General features: G+C 52.1%; 1 protein-coding gene across 1 annotated transcript; it reads left to right on the top strand.

Moving 5' to 3' along the window:
• Window positions 1–4283: 4283 nt before the first annotated feature.
• Window positions 4284–17303, top strand: FOXN4 (forkhead box N4). Its single transcript, XM_071572203.1, has 9 exons — window positions 4284–4366; window positions 12899–13062; window positions 13893–14008; window positions 14105–14221; window positions 14372–14499; window positions 15088–15184; window positions 15265–15472; window positions 16138–16509; window positions 17053–17303. Exons 1-9 carry the CDS (start codon window positions 4284–4286, stop codon window positions 17301–17303), a joined length of 1536 nt encoding a protein of 511 aa, XP_071428304.1.
• The last annotated feature ends 213 nt before the right edge of the window (window positions 17304–17516 follow it).

Here is a 17516-nt window from a genome sequence, read left to right as displayed (position 1 = left end):
AGTGACAATTTTCTGTGCTCTGAGGCTGAAGTTGACTCTTTCAGTGACAAACCAGATTATAAATTATATCCATCAGCCAACAGTATATTGATTTCCCTCCATATCTGAAAAAAAGATAATTTCAAAAGTATTTATTTCAACCCCAAAATGCAAAATAAAAGCATTAATACTGTGCTGACATGGGACAAGGACTTGTTTCATTGTTGAAATTTAGGACATTGAATCTAATAATGAAATTCATTATTAGGTCATTAAAAATTCAGAGTGAGAGTAAGTTTTTATTCCAGCCTTTTATTCCTTCCTGTTTTAAGGGAATATTGTCCCCTGGTCCTGCTGCTCCAGAGTGTCCCACTCAACACAATATCTACAGACAACAGGACCGTTCAAGGAAGCAATTTTGGCTTCAGTCCCAAGTTCTTCTTACTTCTACAATCTTGCACTGAGCACTGGGCTTCTGAAAGTAACTTTTGCTGGTGGTTCCACAAAAATAGACTAAACCAACATTTCCCAGAGATCACTTTCTCATTAATGACATTTTGAGGGTTAAATCTCCTCACGGCCTGTGATAAGAGCAATTGGAAGTGGTGGAAAACACACCAGCCAACCAGAATTCTCTTGTCCCAACACTTCTCCACATTGTTGTATGTAATAACCGCACTGCATAATTATATTACCTATAAAATGTGTTCTGCCCCACAATAGACAAATATCAAAGCAAAATATTCTTGTAGTTCACTCACAAAGATACAACTGTGCCATGCTTAGGTGTAAGTGGCTAAATTACAAACATATTGCCAGGTTTGTGTGTCCTGCTGGGCCGTTCTGGGGGTTCTGGCAGCTCTCAAAGCACCCACAGCTCTTAAGGCTCTGCCCCATTTCTGTTCCAGGGACAGCCAGAAGCCACAGCCCATTCCTGGCACTTGGCAACTCATGGAACCACAGAACGGTTTGGGTTGAAAGAGACCTTAAAGCCCATCCAGTCCCACCCCTGCCACGGGCAGGGACACCTTCCACTGTCCCAGGTTGCTCCAAGCCCTGCCCAACCTGGCCTTGGACATTCCAAGGGATGGGACATTGTGCTGACACCCCTGAATTCCCACAAGGAACACACAGCACAATGGATTTTCTTCCTAAATCTGAGCGATTTCCCCTTCAAATCAGTGAGCAGGTCAGATGGCAGTTGTAACTTCAGCACCACGAGCACTCCTTTCTTCCAGGCCAGACTTCCAGCTGCTCCCAGCGAGCAGGACAACCGTGTCCCTGTGGAGCAGAGAGCAGCAGGCGCTGCTCCAGGAGCGGGGCAGCCAGAGGAGCTGCCACAGGAACCACCATTTGTCGGCGTTTGCTGCCTAAAGACGCAACAAAACAACGACGGGAAAAGACCACGAAAACTCGGGATTGCCTTGGGAAGTAAAACCGGGATTGTAAAGGGAGTAAAAGCAGGTTCCCTCCCTTTGTTCGGGGCACGCACCGGGAAGCTTTTGAACAGTTCCCAAGGCAGTTTGGCCGCACAGAGCAGGCGCTGGGATGTCGGGTGTGTGTCCGCACCTTCCCCGTGGGAGGGGACGGCTCTGCGGCCGTTACAGCCCGTGCTTTGTGCCCCCCGAGCCACCATCTGTGCCCTCCCGAGCGGCCACCGGGCCGGCCCCGGCCCCGCTCCAGCTGCGCTCACACCCCCTCAGCTCCCTGAGTCGTTGGTACCATACCCTGCGATAAAACAAACGGCTTTCCCGATGGAATGGGAGGGAGAAGCTTGTCAAGTGTCCCGGGTCGCAAATGGCTTGGCCGCGATCCACTCGCACACCGGGGTCATTCGGGTGGGATTGTCCCGGGAAAAGAGCCCGGGGGGGACTGGAAGAGCTGCTCTTTATTTCCGGAGAGATAAAACAAGCCCAGATGTTTGCGCTGGAAGGGGGATGAAGGATAATGGGATTCCCATCTCCATCAGGGACTGAGAACCTGAGGGATGAAGTTGCAGTTGAAAGTGTAAATCGAGTATTTTGTACGGAGGGGACTGAAGGGCCCTGAATTGTAAAGCACTGGGTAAATAAAGGAGGAGCTAAAGAATCCACCCTTTCACATAAAACAAAAGCTGGCTTGAAGTGTGCAAGGAAATTCTTCCTTTTTACTAAAAGCTTTTAGCAGCACCAGATTTCACCAAACAGAGAGCTCGGATCTGAGTTCACACCATTATTTTCTCCACATGTTTCAGATCCTCAGGTGAAGAAGGATTGAAACTATAATCATAAAAAAGCCAAGTGAGGAGTGGGAAGATCGAGGTCAGCACACAGAAATGACCCTTCACAAAAAAAAAAAAAAAAAAAAAAAAAAAAAAAAAAAGAGTAAACATGAAGCTCCTTTTCAGCACAAACACCAGTCCCGGTCCACTGCTCTGAGCTGGGGGAAATGCTCTGATTTTTCAGTCTAACTACACAGAGGTCACCAAAGTCTTCACAGAGTTCTCATAAATCTCTGCTTTTGAGTATTTCTAAATTCTCCAGGCACCGTGCACCGTGAAACGGGCACAGGGCACAGAGCGCCGGGCTCCGCACACCGAGCACGGGGCACCGGGCACCGAGAAACGGCCACAGGGCACAGAGAGCCGGGCACAGAGCGCCGGGCTCCGCACACCGAGCACGGGGCACCGGGCACCGAGAAACGGCCACAGGGCACAGAGAGCCGGGCACAGAGCGCCGGGCTCCGCACACCGAGCACGGGGCACCGGGCACCGAGAAACGGCCACAGGGCACAGAGAGCCGGGCACAGAGCGCCGGGATCCGCACACCGAGCACGGGGCACCGGGCACCGAGAAACGGCCACAGGGCACAGAGAGCCGGGCACAGAGCACCGGGATCCGCACACCGAGCACGGGGCTCCGCGCACCAGGCAGCGGGTTCCATACATCGGGCACCGGGCACAGAGCATCAAGCACCGCGAAACGGGCACGGGGCACGGGGCACCACGAAACGGGAACCGCGCACGGGGCTGCGCCAACGGCCACCGAACCCGGCCCCGCACCGGCCCCCCCGCCCGCGCCCGCCCCGCTCCCTCCCGCCGGTGCCCGCTCGAGCCGGTGGGTCCCTCCCCCTCGTCCCTCCGCAAAGTTGCCCGAAGTTGGGTTGGTCGGGTTTTTCCCGGTGTGTTTGTTGCCCAGCCCAGCCCGTCCAGCCCCGCGGGGGCGGTGTGGGAGCGGAGCGGGCGCGTAACGGGAGCGGAACGGAGCGGGGACGGCCCTGCCCGCGATGCCCCCGCGCTGACCCCGGGCCGGGCCGCGCATGCTCGGGCTGGACAGCTCCGGAGAGGGAAATTTAAACCGGGGCCGAGCGCGGCCCCGCCGGGCCCGACCCGAGACCCCGCCGGGCCCGACCCGACCCGCAGGTTCGTGCAGCGACGGCACCGCCCGGCCCGGGGCGCGGGGTCGGGGCGACGGGGAGGGGGAACCTCGGGCTCGCTCCATCCCTCGGGATGCGGGGAGAGGGAACCTCGGTCTCGCTCCATCCCTTGGGCTGCGGGGAGGGAGAACCCGGTCTCGCTCCATCCCTCGGGCTGCGGGGAGGGGGAACCCCGGGCTCGCTCCATCCCTCGGGATGCGGGGAGGGGGAACCCCGGGCTCGCTCCAGCCCTCGGGATGCGGGGCTGCGGACACCCGGGCTCGCTCCAGCCCTCGGGATGCGGGGCTGCGGACACCCGGGCTCGCTCCAGCCCTCGGGATGCGGGGCTGCGGACACCCGGGCTCGCTCCATCCCCGGATAGAAGGATGGGGTTCTCCCGCGATCGTTCCAACCTCACGTCAGTGAGGCTGGGAAACCTCGGGTTCCACCGTCATCCCCGGGGCAGCGGGGCTGGGCTCCCCCCGATCCCCCATTCCTGGGGCAGCGGAGCTGGGCTCCCCCCGATCCCCCATTCCTGGGACAGTGGGGCTGGGCTCCCCCCTATTCCCCATCCCCGGGCCGCCCTTAGAGCGCTGTCGCTCCCGCAGCTCGGGCTCCAAAGGCGGCGGGGGCTGTTCGGGGAACACGAGCGGCCCCGAGGCGGGAGCGCTCCCGGCTGGCTCGGGGCTCCCGGGACCCACCGTCCCTGCCCACGGCCGCCCCTCCCTCGGGGGTCCCGCTCTGAGCTGGGATTGCCCCCCGTGAGACGCTGCCCTGCCTTTCCCAGTGCCAGCAGTGCCAGCAGTGCCCGCGGCGGAGCCGTGCCCCGGCCGGGCCGTGCCCGGTGCCTCCCGCCCTGCTGAAGTGCTGGATAGCTACTGCTGCTGACCCTGCCCGCCGCCGCCCGGGGAGATGATAGAGAGTGATATCCCGGCCATAATGTCAGGAATCATTAGGAACCCAGGGCAAAGCCACCACCCTTCCCAGGAGTACAGGTGAGGCGTCTCTCCGTTGGCAGAGTGCACCGGGCACTGTTTCATCCTGCTAACCCGTGTTGTTTCCTCCTTATTTCCTAAAAAATCCCTTTAGCATAGAGAAATCCACTCTTCTCCTTCTTTTTAAAAATTACCTGCTTTATTTCTCTGCTCTAACTAAGATTGCTAAACTGAAGACTGGTTACAACGCAATCCTGATTTAAAAGCTTTCCTGTTTGAAATATTCACAACATGGTTCAGTGGACAGGGTGGGATTCAGGCAAAGGTGGGACTGGATGACCTTGGAGGTCTTTTCCAACCATAGTCATTCTACCATTCCCTGGCTCTCTGATTTTGATACTAACCTATATTTGATAAATACACCTTCAAAGCCTTGGGCTGACCTCCCTCTAAACTCTCTGCCCTGTATGAGCATTGCCAGAGAAGGATATTTTTGTTAAATAAGAATTACTGAAAAGTTCCCTTTCAGATCACTTTTTGCATTGTTATGGAGCAGTCATGGAGAGATTAAACAAGTGCATCAGGCACTTTAATTAAAACAAGTACTTGTGTAACCCTCCAAAGCACTGATATGTCAAAGGCCTTTTAATAGTGGTGGGAACAAACCTGGATTTGCCAAGAGCCTTTGATAATTTAATTTACCTGTACCACTGGGCTTCCATTTATCATTTCAAAGTATTGTTAGAAGTCACAGGGGAGTTCTGCATGAGTTACAGAGCTCTGGGTTATGTTGGGTTACATCTTGTCACATGACGCAAAGCTCCAAGAGATCCAGAAATACAGAGCACAACCCAGTAAAAAATGACAGTAAATCAAATTCTTGCTTTAAAATGAGGAATAAGAGACTCCTTCCCCCCAACCTGGGGGTTTGCACCCATTTCTTGGTGCAGGTATTTTTCTCTCAGGCTCCCTCTATTCAAAATGCAAACTCTGCCGTGCAGCCTCTTGCAGCTCAACAAGTGATTTGTTCTACTCCCTGGAGCCTCTGGGGGAAAGGTCTGTGGAGCTGTTTGGCTGTTTACTGAGGCACTGTTTGCTCTGGGCATTTTTCTTGGTGACATCAATATTTGTAAATAAATTATTGGGCATTTAATGAAGGGTGTGGATGAGAGGGACTTCTGGGCACTTGGATGTAAGTCTGTATCTCCAGTGCCCTGCAGAACTCCCCACCTTAACAAAGACCCTTTTTATGGGGAGAACTGTTTCAGTCATAGCTGCAAAAAAAATCTGTCTTTTGGGGGGAGAAAGATAGGATTTATCTTACTGCAGCAAAGGAACTGTAATTTTCTTTCACTCACAAGTCAGCTGCTTTTAAAAAGTACTTTGGATTGTCTGTGAAACATTCAGAACTCAGATCCCAGTTCTCTAAAGTTTTTAACCCACTTGTGGTTTCTTTAACGTGGCTTTAAAATGAATTATTTGACCTCGTTTAATAGTGGCAAATTCTGATAAAAATGCATAAAATCTGCATTGCACCATAAATGCAGAGCAGTATTTGTCCTACTTCATGAGAAAACACTTTGGATTATGTAAAAGCAAATCTTTTAGACTGAATGATTTTAAGCAAAGAATAGACCTGTCAAATTCTATCAGCTCTGTTTACTCTCCTGCTGTCACCACAGTCCGGGGCTGGAACCCACAGTCCCCAGTGCTCCATGGGGGAGCATCAAGGCTCCACAAAATGGGGACTGGCCTCCAATTAGCGAGTGGGAGGCTGGGGCTGTGCTCAGAATACTCTTCTGTCTCACTTGGAATCTCTCAATGGGGCAGTTGGGCGTGGGGGAGCTCTGGAGAGGGAGGGCACCCAGCCCAGGCACCCCCAGCCTGCAGCAGCTCCTGCTTCCCGCTGCAAACTGGGGGATTTTGCGTATTATTTTATAATGAATGAGATAAAAAAACTCCCTGATTTCAGCGGATCTTTGGATTGTGTGCATGCAAAGCACTCACAGTAAATTTGGTGCAGCTCAGAGCAGTGATGAGACTTAAACTGCTTTTGGCTGCTGAGCTGAGTCCTGGCAGTGTTTGCACCACACTGGGATGATCTCAGGGAAATATCTCCTCCAGCAGGGATGCTGTGGGACAGAGAACAGCACAGGAAGGGCCATCAGATCTCCTCTGCTGCCTGTTCTTGTGGCACTGGCACTGCCTGGCTGCCAGTGCAAAGGAGTTCTGTCCATCAGCAGATGCCCCTCTGTGTCCTACAGAAAACACTCCCACCTTCAACATTGTCATCATCACAGCAGTGACAAATATTTCTAACCACTCCATTTTATTCCCATGGAGGGAGTAAAAGTAGAGGATTGTAGCATACTGGGATTTTTTAACCCTTAACCCTTTAACCTTGTTAATAATAATTAATAATTTAACACGTTTCAGTATAACTATTTTGATTTTTAAACCAAAGCACAGGTTTGCTCCAAGTTTTCAGTGCAGTGCTGGCTCGGGGCTGTTGCAACACTGAGATGGGTAAATTGTAGGAGCCAACTCAGGGCTGCTCCCCTGGGCTTGGAGCTGCTCCCTGGAACTCCAGGTTCTCCAGCTCCTGAACACTGTGTTATTTAGGGAATATTTTTAATTGAAATCTGGAATCTATCGCTCTGATTTTAAATGTGATTTAATAGAAATAACCAGTGTGAGAAGTAAAAGGTGTGCTGGGGGTGCAAGGACAGGAAGAGGTTCAAAGTGCAGAGTTTGAGCAACAGAAGCCCCAGCAGGGCCTGGACTAAGACTGGAATTTCTCCCATGTAGAGGGCTCAGTATTGTCCTAATTCAACATGTTCAAATGCAGCAAATACTTCTCAGGGATCATCCCATTCTCAATTAGTTACAGTTGGGTGTGGTTTATCACATATTATATAATAAATCATGACATGAAACCCAGGCCATTAGAAGGGAGAGAAGGAGTAAATTTGGCAACGTGGAAATCCAGATTTAAGGAATCAAATCATCAGTCTTTTAAAATGTGACATCTATATTTTGAAAGCAATAAGTAAAATATATAATACTATTTGAAGAAATAACATTACTTAAGATGTGAATCCAACCCTAGATCAACCAGATAAATTAATTTCATGTTTTGCAGCTCAGTATTTTGTGGAAGGACCATATTTCTATTTTTTATATTATTATATAATTCCAGTTAACAGAAGCCTTATGTAGCATTTTGAAGGCCTTGCAATGCATTTTTTACACGTTAAACAGGAATTGAGTTTCTAATAGATATATTTTTGATCCAAAGGTGTTAGTCCTTCATTAATAATTCCACATAGTAGTAGACCATGTTGTCCTTCTCTCCATTTTAATTGTCTCTTTGGTTCCTAAATAATTAGTCTGTGTAAAGGTGGCAAATCTCAACCTTTATGGACCCCAGAGCACACCTGAGCTCTCTGAGGGGTTCCCTCACAGCTGGGTCTGCACTTTGGCTTCTGGAGAGCAAGTTCCACCTCCAGGGTCCTGTGAAGGGATGGATGGATGGATGGATGGATGGATGGATGGATGGATGGATGGATGGATGGATGGATGGATGGATGGATGGGGAGAGGGATGGATGGGTGAGTGGGTGGATGGAGGGAATGATGGATGGACTCTGGGAGTGTGCAGAGAGAACACAGCTGCACACAAAAGGTTACAAATGCATACCCAACCACCCATAATTGTCCCTGAGGAATGTGTCAGTGTCCACTGCTGGACACTCTGTGTGTCTGGCAGGGAGTGAGCTCATGGCTCGCTGTGTCACAGGAATTTCCTCACAGTCGTGCCTTCATTCTTTCAGAAAAATGTGAGAAACCTCCAAGGAATCAGTCCAAGTGGATTGATTTAAGTGGATTAGTGCAAGTTTCCTCTGCAGCTCTCAAATGTGCTAATCTGGAGGCATAAAAATTGGGGCTTTGCTTCTCAAACTGTCCTGTGGGGACACAGAGGTGGGAAGGGCTGGTGGGACCCAGAACAGCTCAGGCTCCTCTGCCCCAGTGAGGCCACAAGAGCTTCACCTCCCACCTCTGAAACAGAACTTGTCCTCTCCTTCAAACAGGGAAAGAGAAAGGCTCTTTTCCATCGTTTCTATGGGATCTCAGAGGCTCATTGTACCCATTTCAAATGTCAGGGCAGTGAGTGATTCAGGTGCAAAGCAACAGGCAGTGCAGGTTTTATTCCCTTTACACTGGACTAAACAACTGCACAAGGTTCCAGAGCTGAGAAATAGCAAAGGTCAAGGAAAAAGGAGCTTTCCAGGTAATAATCCTCCTGGAATGGATATAAAATATTCCTGTAGTACCTGGGACTTCAGTGCGTTTTTGCACCACAGAGAAGCTTGTCTTGACAATAGTCACAGGTCTGGGGTTTGGTTTGGCTGGTTGGGCTGTTTTTAAACAAACAGATTCCAGAGGCAGATCCTGCTCTGGCAATTCCCAACGTAGGGATGGCTAAAGCACAGCAGGGTTGGGACTTCAGTGCTGCCCTTGCTCCAAACTTCCTCTTGGGCTGAAGCAAATGCCAGAAGTCACCTGTGATTCCCTTTCCCTCCATCCCAGAGCAAAGGCTATAAATGAGGGTTGTGAAACACAGGGCTGAGGTGCATCAAAGGCTCCAGGGACACAGCTGTGCCTGCCCTGCTGGTGCTGAGCCCCTTTGCAGGAGGGGGTGGAGAGGCCTTTCTGAGCCATATGCAAGGGAAGGAGAACAGCAACACCTGACAGGTCAAACACAGTATTTGCTTTTTCCTCACTAGTTTTGGTTCTGATAATTCAATGTTCCTGGAGTTATAGGTGAAGAGGAGCTTTCTGGTTGCCCCTGGAAAGCTGCCTGATTTCTGTTCTTTTTTCCAGCAAGGTCAGAAATAACTCAAAGGGCTTGAATAAGGGGGAGCTGGTGGTTTGGGACTGGATGTGTGTGGTGTCTGCAGAGCTGAATTGCAGCCCAAAGGCGGCAGTGGGAGCTGCTGCTGGAGCAGGAGAGGAGCTGGTGCAGATACAGGGAGAGGACAGGTGGTTTTGTGGGTGGAAAACGGCACTTGAAAGGGTGGAAGGTAAAAGGAGCAGAGTGATGAGTGAGGAGCAAAAGGAGGTGATGTTGACTCCTTCAATAAAACAGAGCACATTTCTCACCTGGAGACAGCTCCAGAGTCACAAACCAAATATTCTCCTTGTCCCACATGTGAGAAATCTCTGTGCTTGTTCTGAGGACCTTGTGTAATCCCAGGCAAAGGAAAGAAGCTTCTCATCACCCTTCCAGAAGAGAAGAGGTTTTCTCAGGACTCTTCCTGTCCAGTTGTCACTCAGGCTGCATAAACCCCTGCAGGCAGCAACTGGGAATCTGTCACTCCAAGTGCTGCTGGTGTTGAGGAGTTGTGTTGCCTGTGCACAGGCAGAGCTCAGTGCTGGAAATGGGAATAAACTCTGGCTGATGGGATGGTACCCTGCCCTCACAGGGGTCTGGTGGGACTGTGCCCTCCCCTCCAGAGGGGTCTGGTGGGTCCGTGGCTGCCCCAGGAACCCCGGGAATGCAGCCGGGAAGGCTCAGAATGGTGAATTAATTACAACCTATCGCTATTTATCTTATTTACATGCCCTGAAAGGCAGTGGCCGCTTTTGCCACAGTGCCCCATTGTGCCAGGGGCTGTGAATACCCACCCAGAGGCAGAGCTGAAGTTTATCCTCCTGGAGTTTACCCTCCAGCCTGAGGTGAAGAGAGTAGTGGAGGGAGGAGAACAGAGGCCAAGCACACTCATATTCCAATCTGTGCTCATGGATCTGTAGTTGTCTTGGCACAGGGAATTTTCCAGGTTGAAGAGATTGAACCCTACGAGATTACAATTTTGGGTATTCCTGTGCTTTGCTCTCTCTCTCTTTTTTTTTTTTTTGCAATTAATCAGCATTTTTTCACCAAAAGCAGGACACGTGGAGTCTGTGCCCTGGGAGATAAGTTGGTTCATGCTGCAGAATATCTGGGCTTTTAAAACACCTCAATTAGGCAGCAATGGGCATATTGTAAAAGTTTCACCTTGTGTAAGATTTGTGAAAATTCAACATTGGTTTTGAAGACAGCCTGAAGAATAATCCTTAAATGTGAAATTATAGAATCAAAGAGTCATCAAATCGTAGAATCCCTGAATCTCAGAGCAGTTTGGGTTGGATGGGGCTTTAAAGCCCATCCAGTTCCAATGCCCTGACAGGGGATCCTGCAGGGATGCCAATCAGTGTTTTATTCTGATTAAATATACTCCCCTCAATATTAATTGGAAGTTATTCTGATAACTAGCAAATCCATTTAAAAATGTGTAAGTGACCAGCCAGAGGTGGTTTTCAAAGAGCTGTAAACCCAAATGCAAACAGCTGTGATGTGTTGGGAGGGAAAGGAAAGGGAACAAGAGGAGGGAAAATCAGTGACTTGGGAAAAGGAACCGACTTGCACGCTTGTCTGGTTATTACACATTTTAGCACCTTTCTGTCTGTATCAAATAGAGCCCAATGAGTGTGACAGCGGCTGGTGGTGCCAGCAGAGCCCTCCCTGTCGCTGTGCCCGGGGGGGCAGCCCTGGCGCTGCAGGTGAGGATGCTCAGCGGGCACGTGGCGATGGCACCGCCGCAATTCCAGCCACATCCACCTCCTCCCGGGTGTCCGCCCGGCTCGGGAGAGTCCCGGGCTGGTGCCCCCAGGCTGAGGGCGAGAAGAGCCCCCCTTTGCCAGGCTGAGCCCCCCGGGGCAGGGCAGGGCAGGGCAGGGCGGTGGGCGCTGTCCCATCCCCGCCGTGCCCGGGGCCAGATGGCAGCGGGGGGGGCCGTGTGTCCGCCGTCACTGCGGCAGATGAATGGGGAGTTTGGCGAGGGGAGGAGGGGGACAATTAAGCAGGAATGCCCGAACAAAGGGGGCCACGTGCCGCGGGCGTTGGGCGCACAAAGGGCGAGCGGCGGCCCCAACTGTTGCAAACGACAGGAGCCTGCCCAGTTTTCAAATCATTTAATGCCCTTGTTTTCTTCCAATCCAGCCAATCTCCGCCAGCACAGCCGTCACCTGATAGTCTTTTTCTGGATTTGAGTCCCAGGCTCACAAAATAACTGAACAGCGTAACCATGGCAATGCTAATTATTGCCCGATAACCGCAGTGGGATGAGGAGCCCGAGCCAGGCTGGCACAAACTGGGCATGGGTTTTTGGGCACGACTGGAGCTTTTGGCTCCTGCTCCTGTGTTGATTTTTCCCCCTTCTCTTTTCAAAATCTTTTTACAAACAAATCACATTCTGCTCTTACGAACAAATCACATTTGGCTTTAAAGACTCCCAGATAAGAGTTTAGGAAGCTTTAGAAGGTGTTTCTGGGATTCCTGAGCAGAGGAACTGAGAGCCCCAGGGCAGGCGGGCACTGCAGCTCAGCCTTGTTCTTTTAAGCTGATTGAGAGTCGTGGAAAACAAAAGATGCTTCAGCGAGAGACCAGATTTGTTTAAGGCTTCTGCGACATCATTTGGCAACAAACACAAATCAGCTGCTTTAACACACTCTGAGAGCTCTTTGAAGCCTCGGTTTTGAAAACAAACCAACTACAGCCAACTAAATTATGTTATTCTGGGAGATAAAGATGTTTTTCTGGATGTGAATCCCTTTGGATTTACTCTGTGTGTCTAATGACAATTTCCTAACATATCCTATTCCTGCTTTTCTCCTCGAGGTACCAGTGACTTCTGTAATACCATCCCACAGAAATAAATTAATTTGGCCTTTCACTTGCAATAGTTCTTTTAGTGACTTCAACAGGAGTTTGGATCACACAGGAACTTTTGAATACTATAAATATATTCCAGTATTCCCATTTCGTACCACAAGCTCTACCAGAAGCAAAGCCAAACAGGTGAGATGGAGGGTATAAAATGTGCCAAACCCAGAGCTTTAAACCAAAATCAGTGTGTCATTGCTGTGCCTTGGGTTTGTTTCCAAAGGCAGGTTTGGGGTGTTCAGTCACAAACCCTTCATTCTGGTGCTTTAGGATGTCACAAACTGCCTCACTTTGTTTCATGTTCTCCCTGGTTCCATAGCAAGGTGTTCCAGCAGCAGCACTCCCAGGCCCTCAGGCACAGAACTCCCTCCAAGGCTGGATGGCCTCTGGATTTCAGGGGTAACACAAAATTATCAGGTTAAAATTCCTAACAGGTTTCTCCTACATCAAAGTCAAACAGGTGTAAATTTCTGACAAATGTGAAAATAATAAATCAGTTTGGGGTTTGTTTCCAGGCAGTTTCTCTCTGGGTTCCTGGACCTTCTTCCCCTATAAAGTTTTCTTAACCAAGATGTTCCCAACTGTACAAAGAGCTTGGGGTCAGGTGAAGGGTGTCAGCTGGGAAGCCAAAGGGCACACCTGGATTTGCAAACAGAATTCCAGCCTGATGCTTTTTCCTGCTGACCCACGTGAGCTTTGGCATCCCAGCCATGGCCCCCCTTTGCAGGGGCAGTGCAGCCCCATCCCTGCTCCCTCCAACCCCCCACCAACCCTCCCTGCTTCCACCAACCCATCCCACTCCCTCCAACCTTCCCTGCTGCTCTGCAGGCTCTTGGCTTCCGACCCATCCCAGCTGGGTGAGGAGGAGCTCCCGGGGGACCTGCAGTCCCTGTCCTGGATGACATCTGTGGACGTGCCCCGGCTGCAGCAGATGGCCAGTGGGAGGATGGACTTCAGCCTGGGGGCCCAGAATGCTCTGCTCCAGCAAACAGGTGATGGTGGGATGGGGAATAACTGCTCCTTAACAGCACACCCTGCCCTGCCTCCCTCCCCTCCCACAGGCTCCTTTTTCTGTTAGGAGGTTCCTTTTAAATTTTGCTTCCTGTCCGAAGACCTGCAGCCTTTTTGCTTCTCATAAGGGCTTTGCTGATCCCCTTCCTTCATTCCAAGAGGCAGAGCCGCAGCACTGATGGCAGATTCCTGGATCCCATGGGAATTTCTGCTCAGTGCAGTTGCTGGTGCCTCGTTGGGTGAGCTCTGGCCAAGGTATTTAAGAACTTGGGGTTCAGAGGTTTTCAACAGCCGTGGAATGAGGTAATTAGTGTTTCTGCTTTGTTTCAACACTGGTAAAAGAGCACCTGATTTACCTGATTTACCTCATCCCTCTTTGCTTTGTACAGATTTACAGCCTGACTTCACTGAACTCCTTTCTTTCCTTTGTGAACATCCTTTAGGTAAACACTCTTGTTCCTTGCAGCATCATTGCACCTGTTTCAGAGCACAGACCCTCCTGGAGTACAGGCAGTGCTGAAGATGTTGTTTTTCTTTTGCAAGACATTGTCTGTCACCCCCCATGGGCTGTTCAGCAGCTGCCTGTGTAACAAGTTCCAGAATCAGCTGGAGTGACCTTTGCAAGCTGTGAAATGCTCTGGGTTCTGTGGGATTGGGGAAGGCAGAGAGGAGGGATTGGGGAAGGCAGAGAGGAGGGATTATCCACTCCGGAGCCTGGCTGGGTTCAACAGCATCCATTAAAAATCAGTGTCAGCTCCCCATCCTGAAGGACTTCCATGTGAACATTCCTTGCCACCCTCTCTCCACACAGGTCCTGTGACAAATGCCCTGCACTCCACAGGAGCTCCTGGAACAATGATCCATGTCCAGGCCAGCCTTCCCCAGGGAATCCTGGGACTCAATTCTATCGCAACACATGGAGCAAATGTAAGAGCAGGCCTTGGTGGCCCATTATTGCCACACCTCATAGGAAAAGGTGCTGGGAGTCCAGGGGTGTCACAACTGGTGTGTCTCTCTCGGCAGATGAGCCCCTACACCGTGGGAGGGCAACTGTCTCCTGGTTTGCAAACACAGCAGCAACTCTTTCCTCCTCCTCCTCACTCCCAGCAGGTGTTTGCCCTGGCCCAGAACACCCAACAGGTACTGCCATGTGTGTCTTGTCTGTCCTGAAGTACCTGCCAAGATCACATGTAGAACTCTTTAAAAAGAATTCACAATAAAATATCCCTAGACCTACATGCTCACAGACATTTTGCATCCAGGGTTTCCCTCTTTTCCTCCTGCACACAGTGCAACCCAGCAGGAATCTACAGCACATCCTACGGGGCACAGCCACACTACCCCCAGCCACGCCTGGCTCCTCACTCTGCCCAGGACCTGCACCCAAAGCATTATCCCAAGCCCATCTATTCATACAGGTGAGTGGGCAGCAGGGATGGCTGGGACTCTGAAGGGCTGTTTGATTCCTTTGGAGGGGACAAAAATCCCACCACCCACCCAGGAGCTCTGTGGGAGCTGCCTCTGAGGGGCAGCAGGAGGGAATGAGGAACTAATTCTGGATGTCAGCATAAAGGTGGAGTAATAGCACAGAGGAGTAAACCCTGAGGATCACAGGGTGACCTCTGAGCCCTTGGGAACAGAAGTCCAAGAGTCATCCAGCTGTTTGTGATTGGAGAGGTGGGTCCAAGGTTGCCAAACCAGAAGGCCTGGAGAGACAAGATGAGGGGAAATGGCTTTAAACTGAAAGAAAAGAGATTTAGATGGGATGTTGGGAAGGAATTCCTCCCTGTGAGGGTGGGCAGGTCCTGGCACAAGTTGGGCAGAGAAGCTGTGGCTGCCCCATCCCTGGGAGTGTCCCAGGCCAGGTTGGACAGGGCTTGGAGCAACCTGGGCTGGTGGGAGGTGTCTCTGCCCATGGCAGGGGTGAGATGAAATGGGCTTTAAGGTCCTTCCAACCCAACCCATTCCATGGTGACTCAGTTCTTCCCTGTCTTGCTCTGTCCCAGCTGTTTGATCGCGATGGCTCTGAAGAACAGCAAGACCGGGAGCCTCCCTGTGAGTGAGATCTACAGCTTCATGAAGGAGCACTTCCCCTACTTCAAGGTACCTGTGCAGCCCCAGGGTGGAGGTGCAGTGTCCCAGATCCCTGGCTCATGGCTGGTCCTGTCCCCCCCTCCTTGCAGACAGCCCCGGATGGATGGAAGAACTCTGTGCGCCACAACCTGTCGCTCAACAAGTGTTTCGAGAAGGTGGAGAACAAGCTGAGCGGCACCTCCCGCAAGGGCTGCCTGTGGGCCCTCAACCCCGCCAAGATTGACAAGATGGAAGAGGAGATGCAGAAGTGGAAGAGGAAGGACTTGGCTGCCATTCACAGGAGCATGGCCAACCCAGGTAGGGTTTTTATCTCCCTGCCCCATCCCACACAGCCACAGCCTTCCCTAAGGGTCGCAGCCTCACTACCTACAGTGCCACATTTCCTTGTCTGTTCTTCAGGAAAACTCTCCCTTTATTAAGCCTTTTTCATTCTTATTTATAAAACACATGTTTCTGAGGCTTTCAGGAGCTCAGTATTGACAAAACAACTGGAGGGTTTTGCTGCAGAATCGGTAACATACAATCATTGATAAATTACAGTTTTATTTGTTTAAAAGCAAAACTGCCACTGAAACTGTCAGGAATCTCTCATGTGAGTCTTACTGGAGAGACGAGCAGAGTTTACAGTGTCCCAGTGAGCACACTGAGGGTGGGTCTGCACCTGAGGGGAGCTGCCATCCAGGGTGGTTTTACTGCTCTGTGTGAGTCTCATGATCCTTTAACCCAGACAGGGGTGACCATAGAAGTGGACTGGGGTAAGGGCTAAGGGTGAGGAATTGGATGGCACTTCTTTGCTGCTGCTCATTCTGAGCCTGTGCTGTGTCCCATGTGGTGACAGACACTGCCAGGCCAGTTGTGTGGCGTAGGCTCTGCTCACCTGTGAGCACTTCAGCCCATCACTGCTCCAACAAACGGGTTAAACTGCCTCCTTTCCTCCCTGGGACCGGGCACTGCCTGCACAGAGGAGCTGGACAAGCTGATCACCGACAGACCCGAGAGCTGCCGGCGACCCAGCAAGCAGGCAGAGCCCGAGGTGCCGGCGCTGAGCCACATGGGCACGGCGCAGGGCAGGGTGCCCGTGGCGCAGCTGCAGCCCCAGCCCCTGGTGACGCTGTCCCTGCAGCCCCTGCCCCTGCACCACCAGCTGCAGCCCCAGGCTCGCCTCACCCCCAGCTCTCCAGCCCCAGCGCAGACGCCCCCCCTGCACGCCCTGCCCGAGCCCCTGCGCCCCCAGCCCCTGGGCCGTGCCCCCCCGGAGCTGCCCAGCATGCCAGTGGACATGAGCACCGAGGTGGATGCCCTGGACCCCAGCATCGTGGATTTTGCACTGCAGGGTATGGACAGGGCATGGGGAGGGTGGGCTTGGGTGCCACTGACCATCCAACTGGGGCCCCCTGGGGTGGGATGGCACCGAGCTGAGAGCTGGTGCTGCGTGTTGGCCTCTGCAGTGTGACCTCCCTGGCCTTCCAGGGTGGATTCTGTCCCTGTGCCAGCTGGGACAGCAAACCCTTCATGGCTCCAGTGCAGGCATTCAGGAGAGGAAAGGAGGGATGTTCAGCAGCTGGATCTGGGACAACACATCTCTCTGCCTAAGGGAAACCAGAGCTCTGCTTGTGCCTTGGTGTTCCCCTTCTGTGCAAGGAGAATTTCTCTGACTTATGGCATTGCCTGGTGTGGGGTCTGGGAGTCTGGTTAGCTCAGGAAAACGGGTGCTGCCCAGAAAGGTCTGGAACCAGGGGATTTGTGGGGAACAGACACACTTGCTGCCCTCACACCATGGTGGTACCACCCCCGAGCAGGGGGGGAAGCCCTTTAGTCACACACAGCGCCCAGGGGTGAGGGTCATGCTGCTGTGAGTAGGGTTTAATCTGTTCCAGGGAACATCTGGGAGGAGATGAAAGATGATAGCTTCAGCCTGGACACCCTGGGAGCCTTCAGCACGTCCCCCCTGCACCTCTCCGACTGCGAGCTGGCCACCCCCGGCCTCACGCCTGTGTCCAGCGGCACCAACCGCTCCTTCCCCGACCTGCAGGTCACCGGCCTCTACACCACCTACACCACCCTGGACAACGTGGCAGGGGCTCAGTACATGGCCCCCCAGGGCAACAAACCCATCCCTCTGCTCTGAGCTGGGTACCATTCTGTGGATCCCGACACCCAGAGGCAGTAAGAGCCCCTCCTGCAGACACCTGGGAAGTGTCGGCTCCTTGGGCTCGGCAGAACCACTTTCACCTGTGGCAACACTGAGGAAAGGGCACAGACACCTGTGCTGTGGGGCTGGTGAGCTCTCCAGAAGGATCTGGAAGGCGTCAGACAGCAGGAATTTTCTCTGGAATATAAC

This window comes from Pithys albifrons, chromosome 17 (genome assembly GCF_047495875.1).
Source record: "Pithys albifrons albifrons isolate INPA30051 chromosome 17, PitAlb_v1, whole genome shotgun sequence".
Classification (NCBI taxonomy): domain Eukaryota; kingdom Metazoa; phylum Chordata; class Aves; order Passeriformes; family Thamnophilidae; genus Pithys; species Pithys albifrons.
The sequence above is the reverse complement of the archived record's forward strand: the minus strand, read 5'-3'. Positions and strand labels throughout refer to the sequence as shown.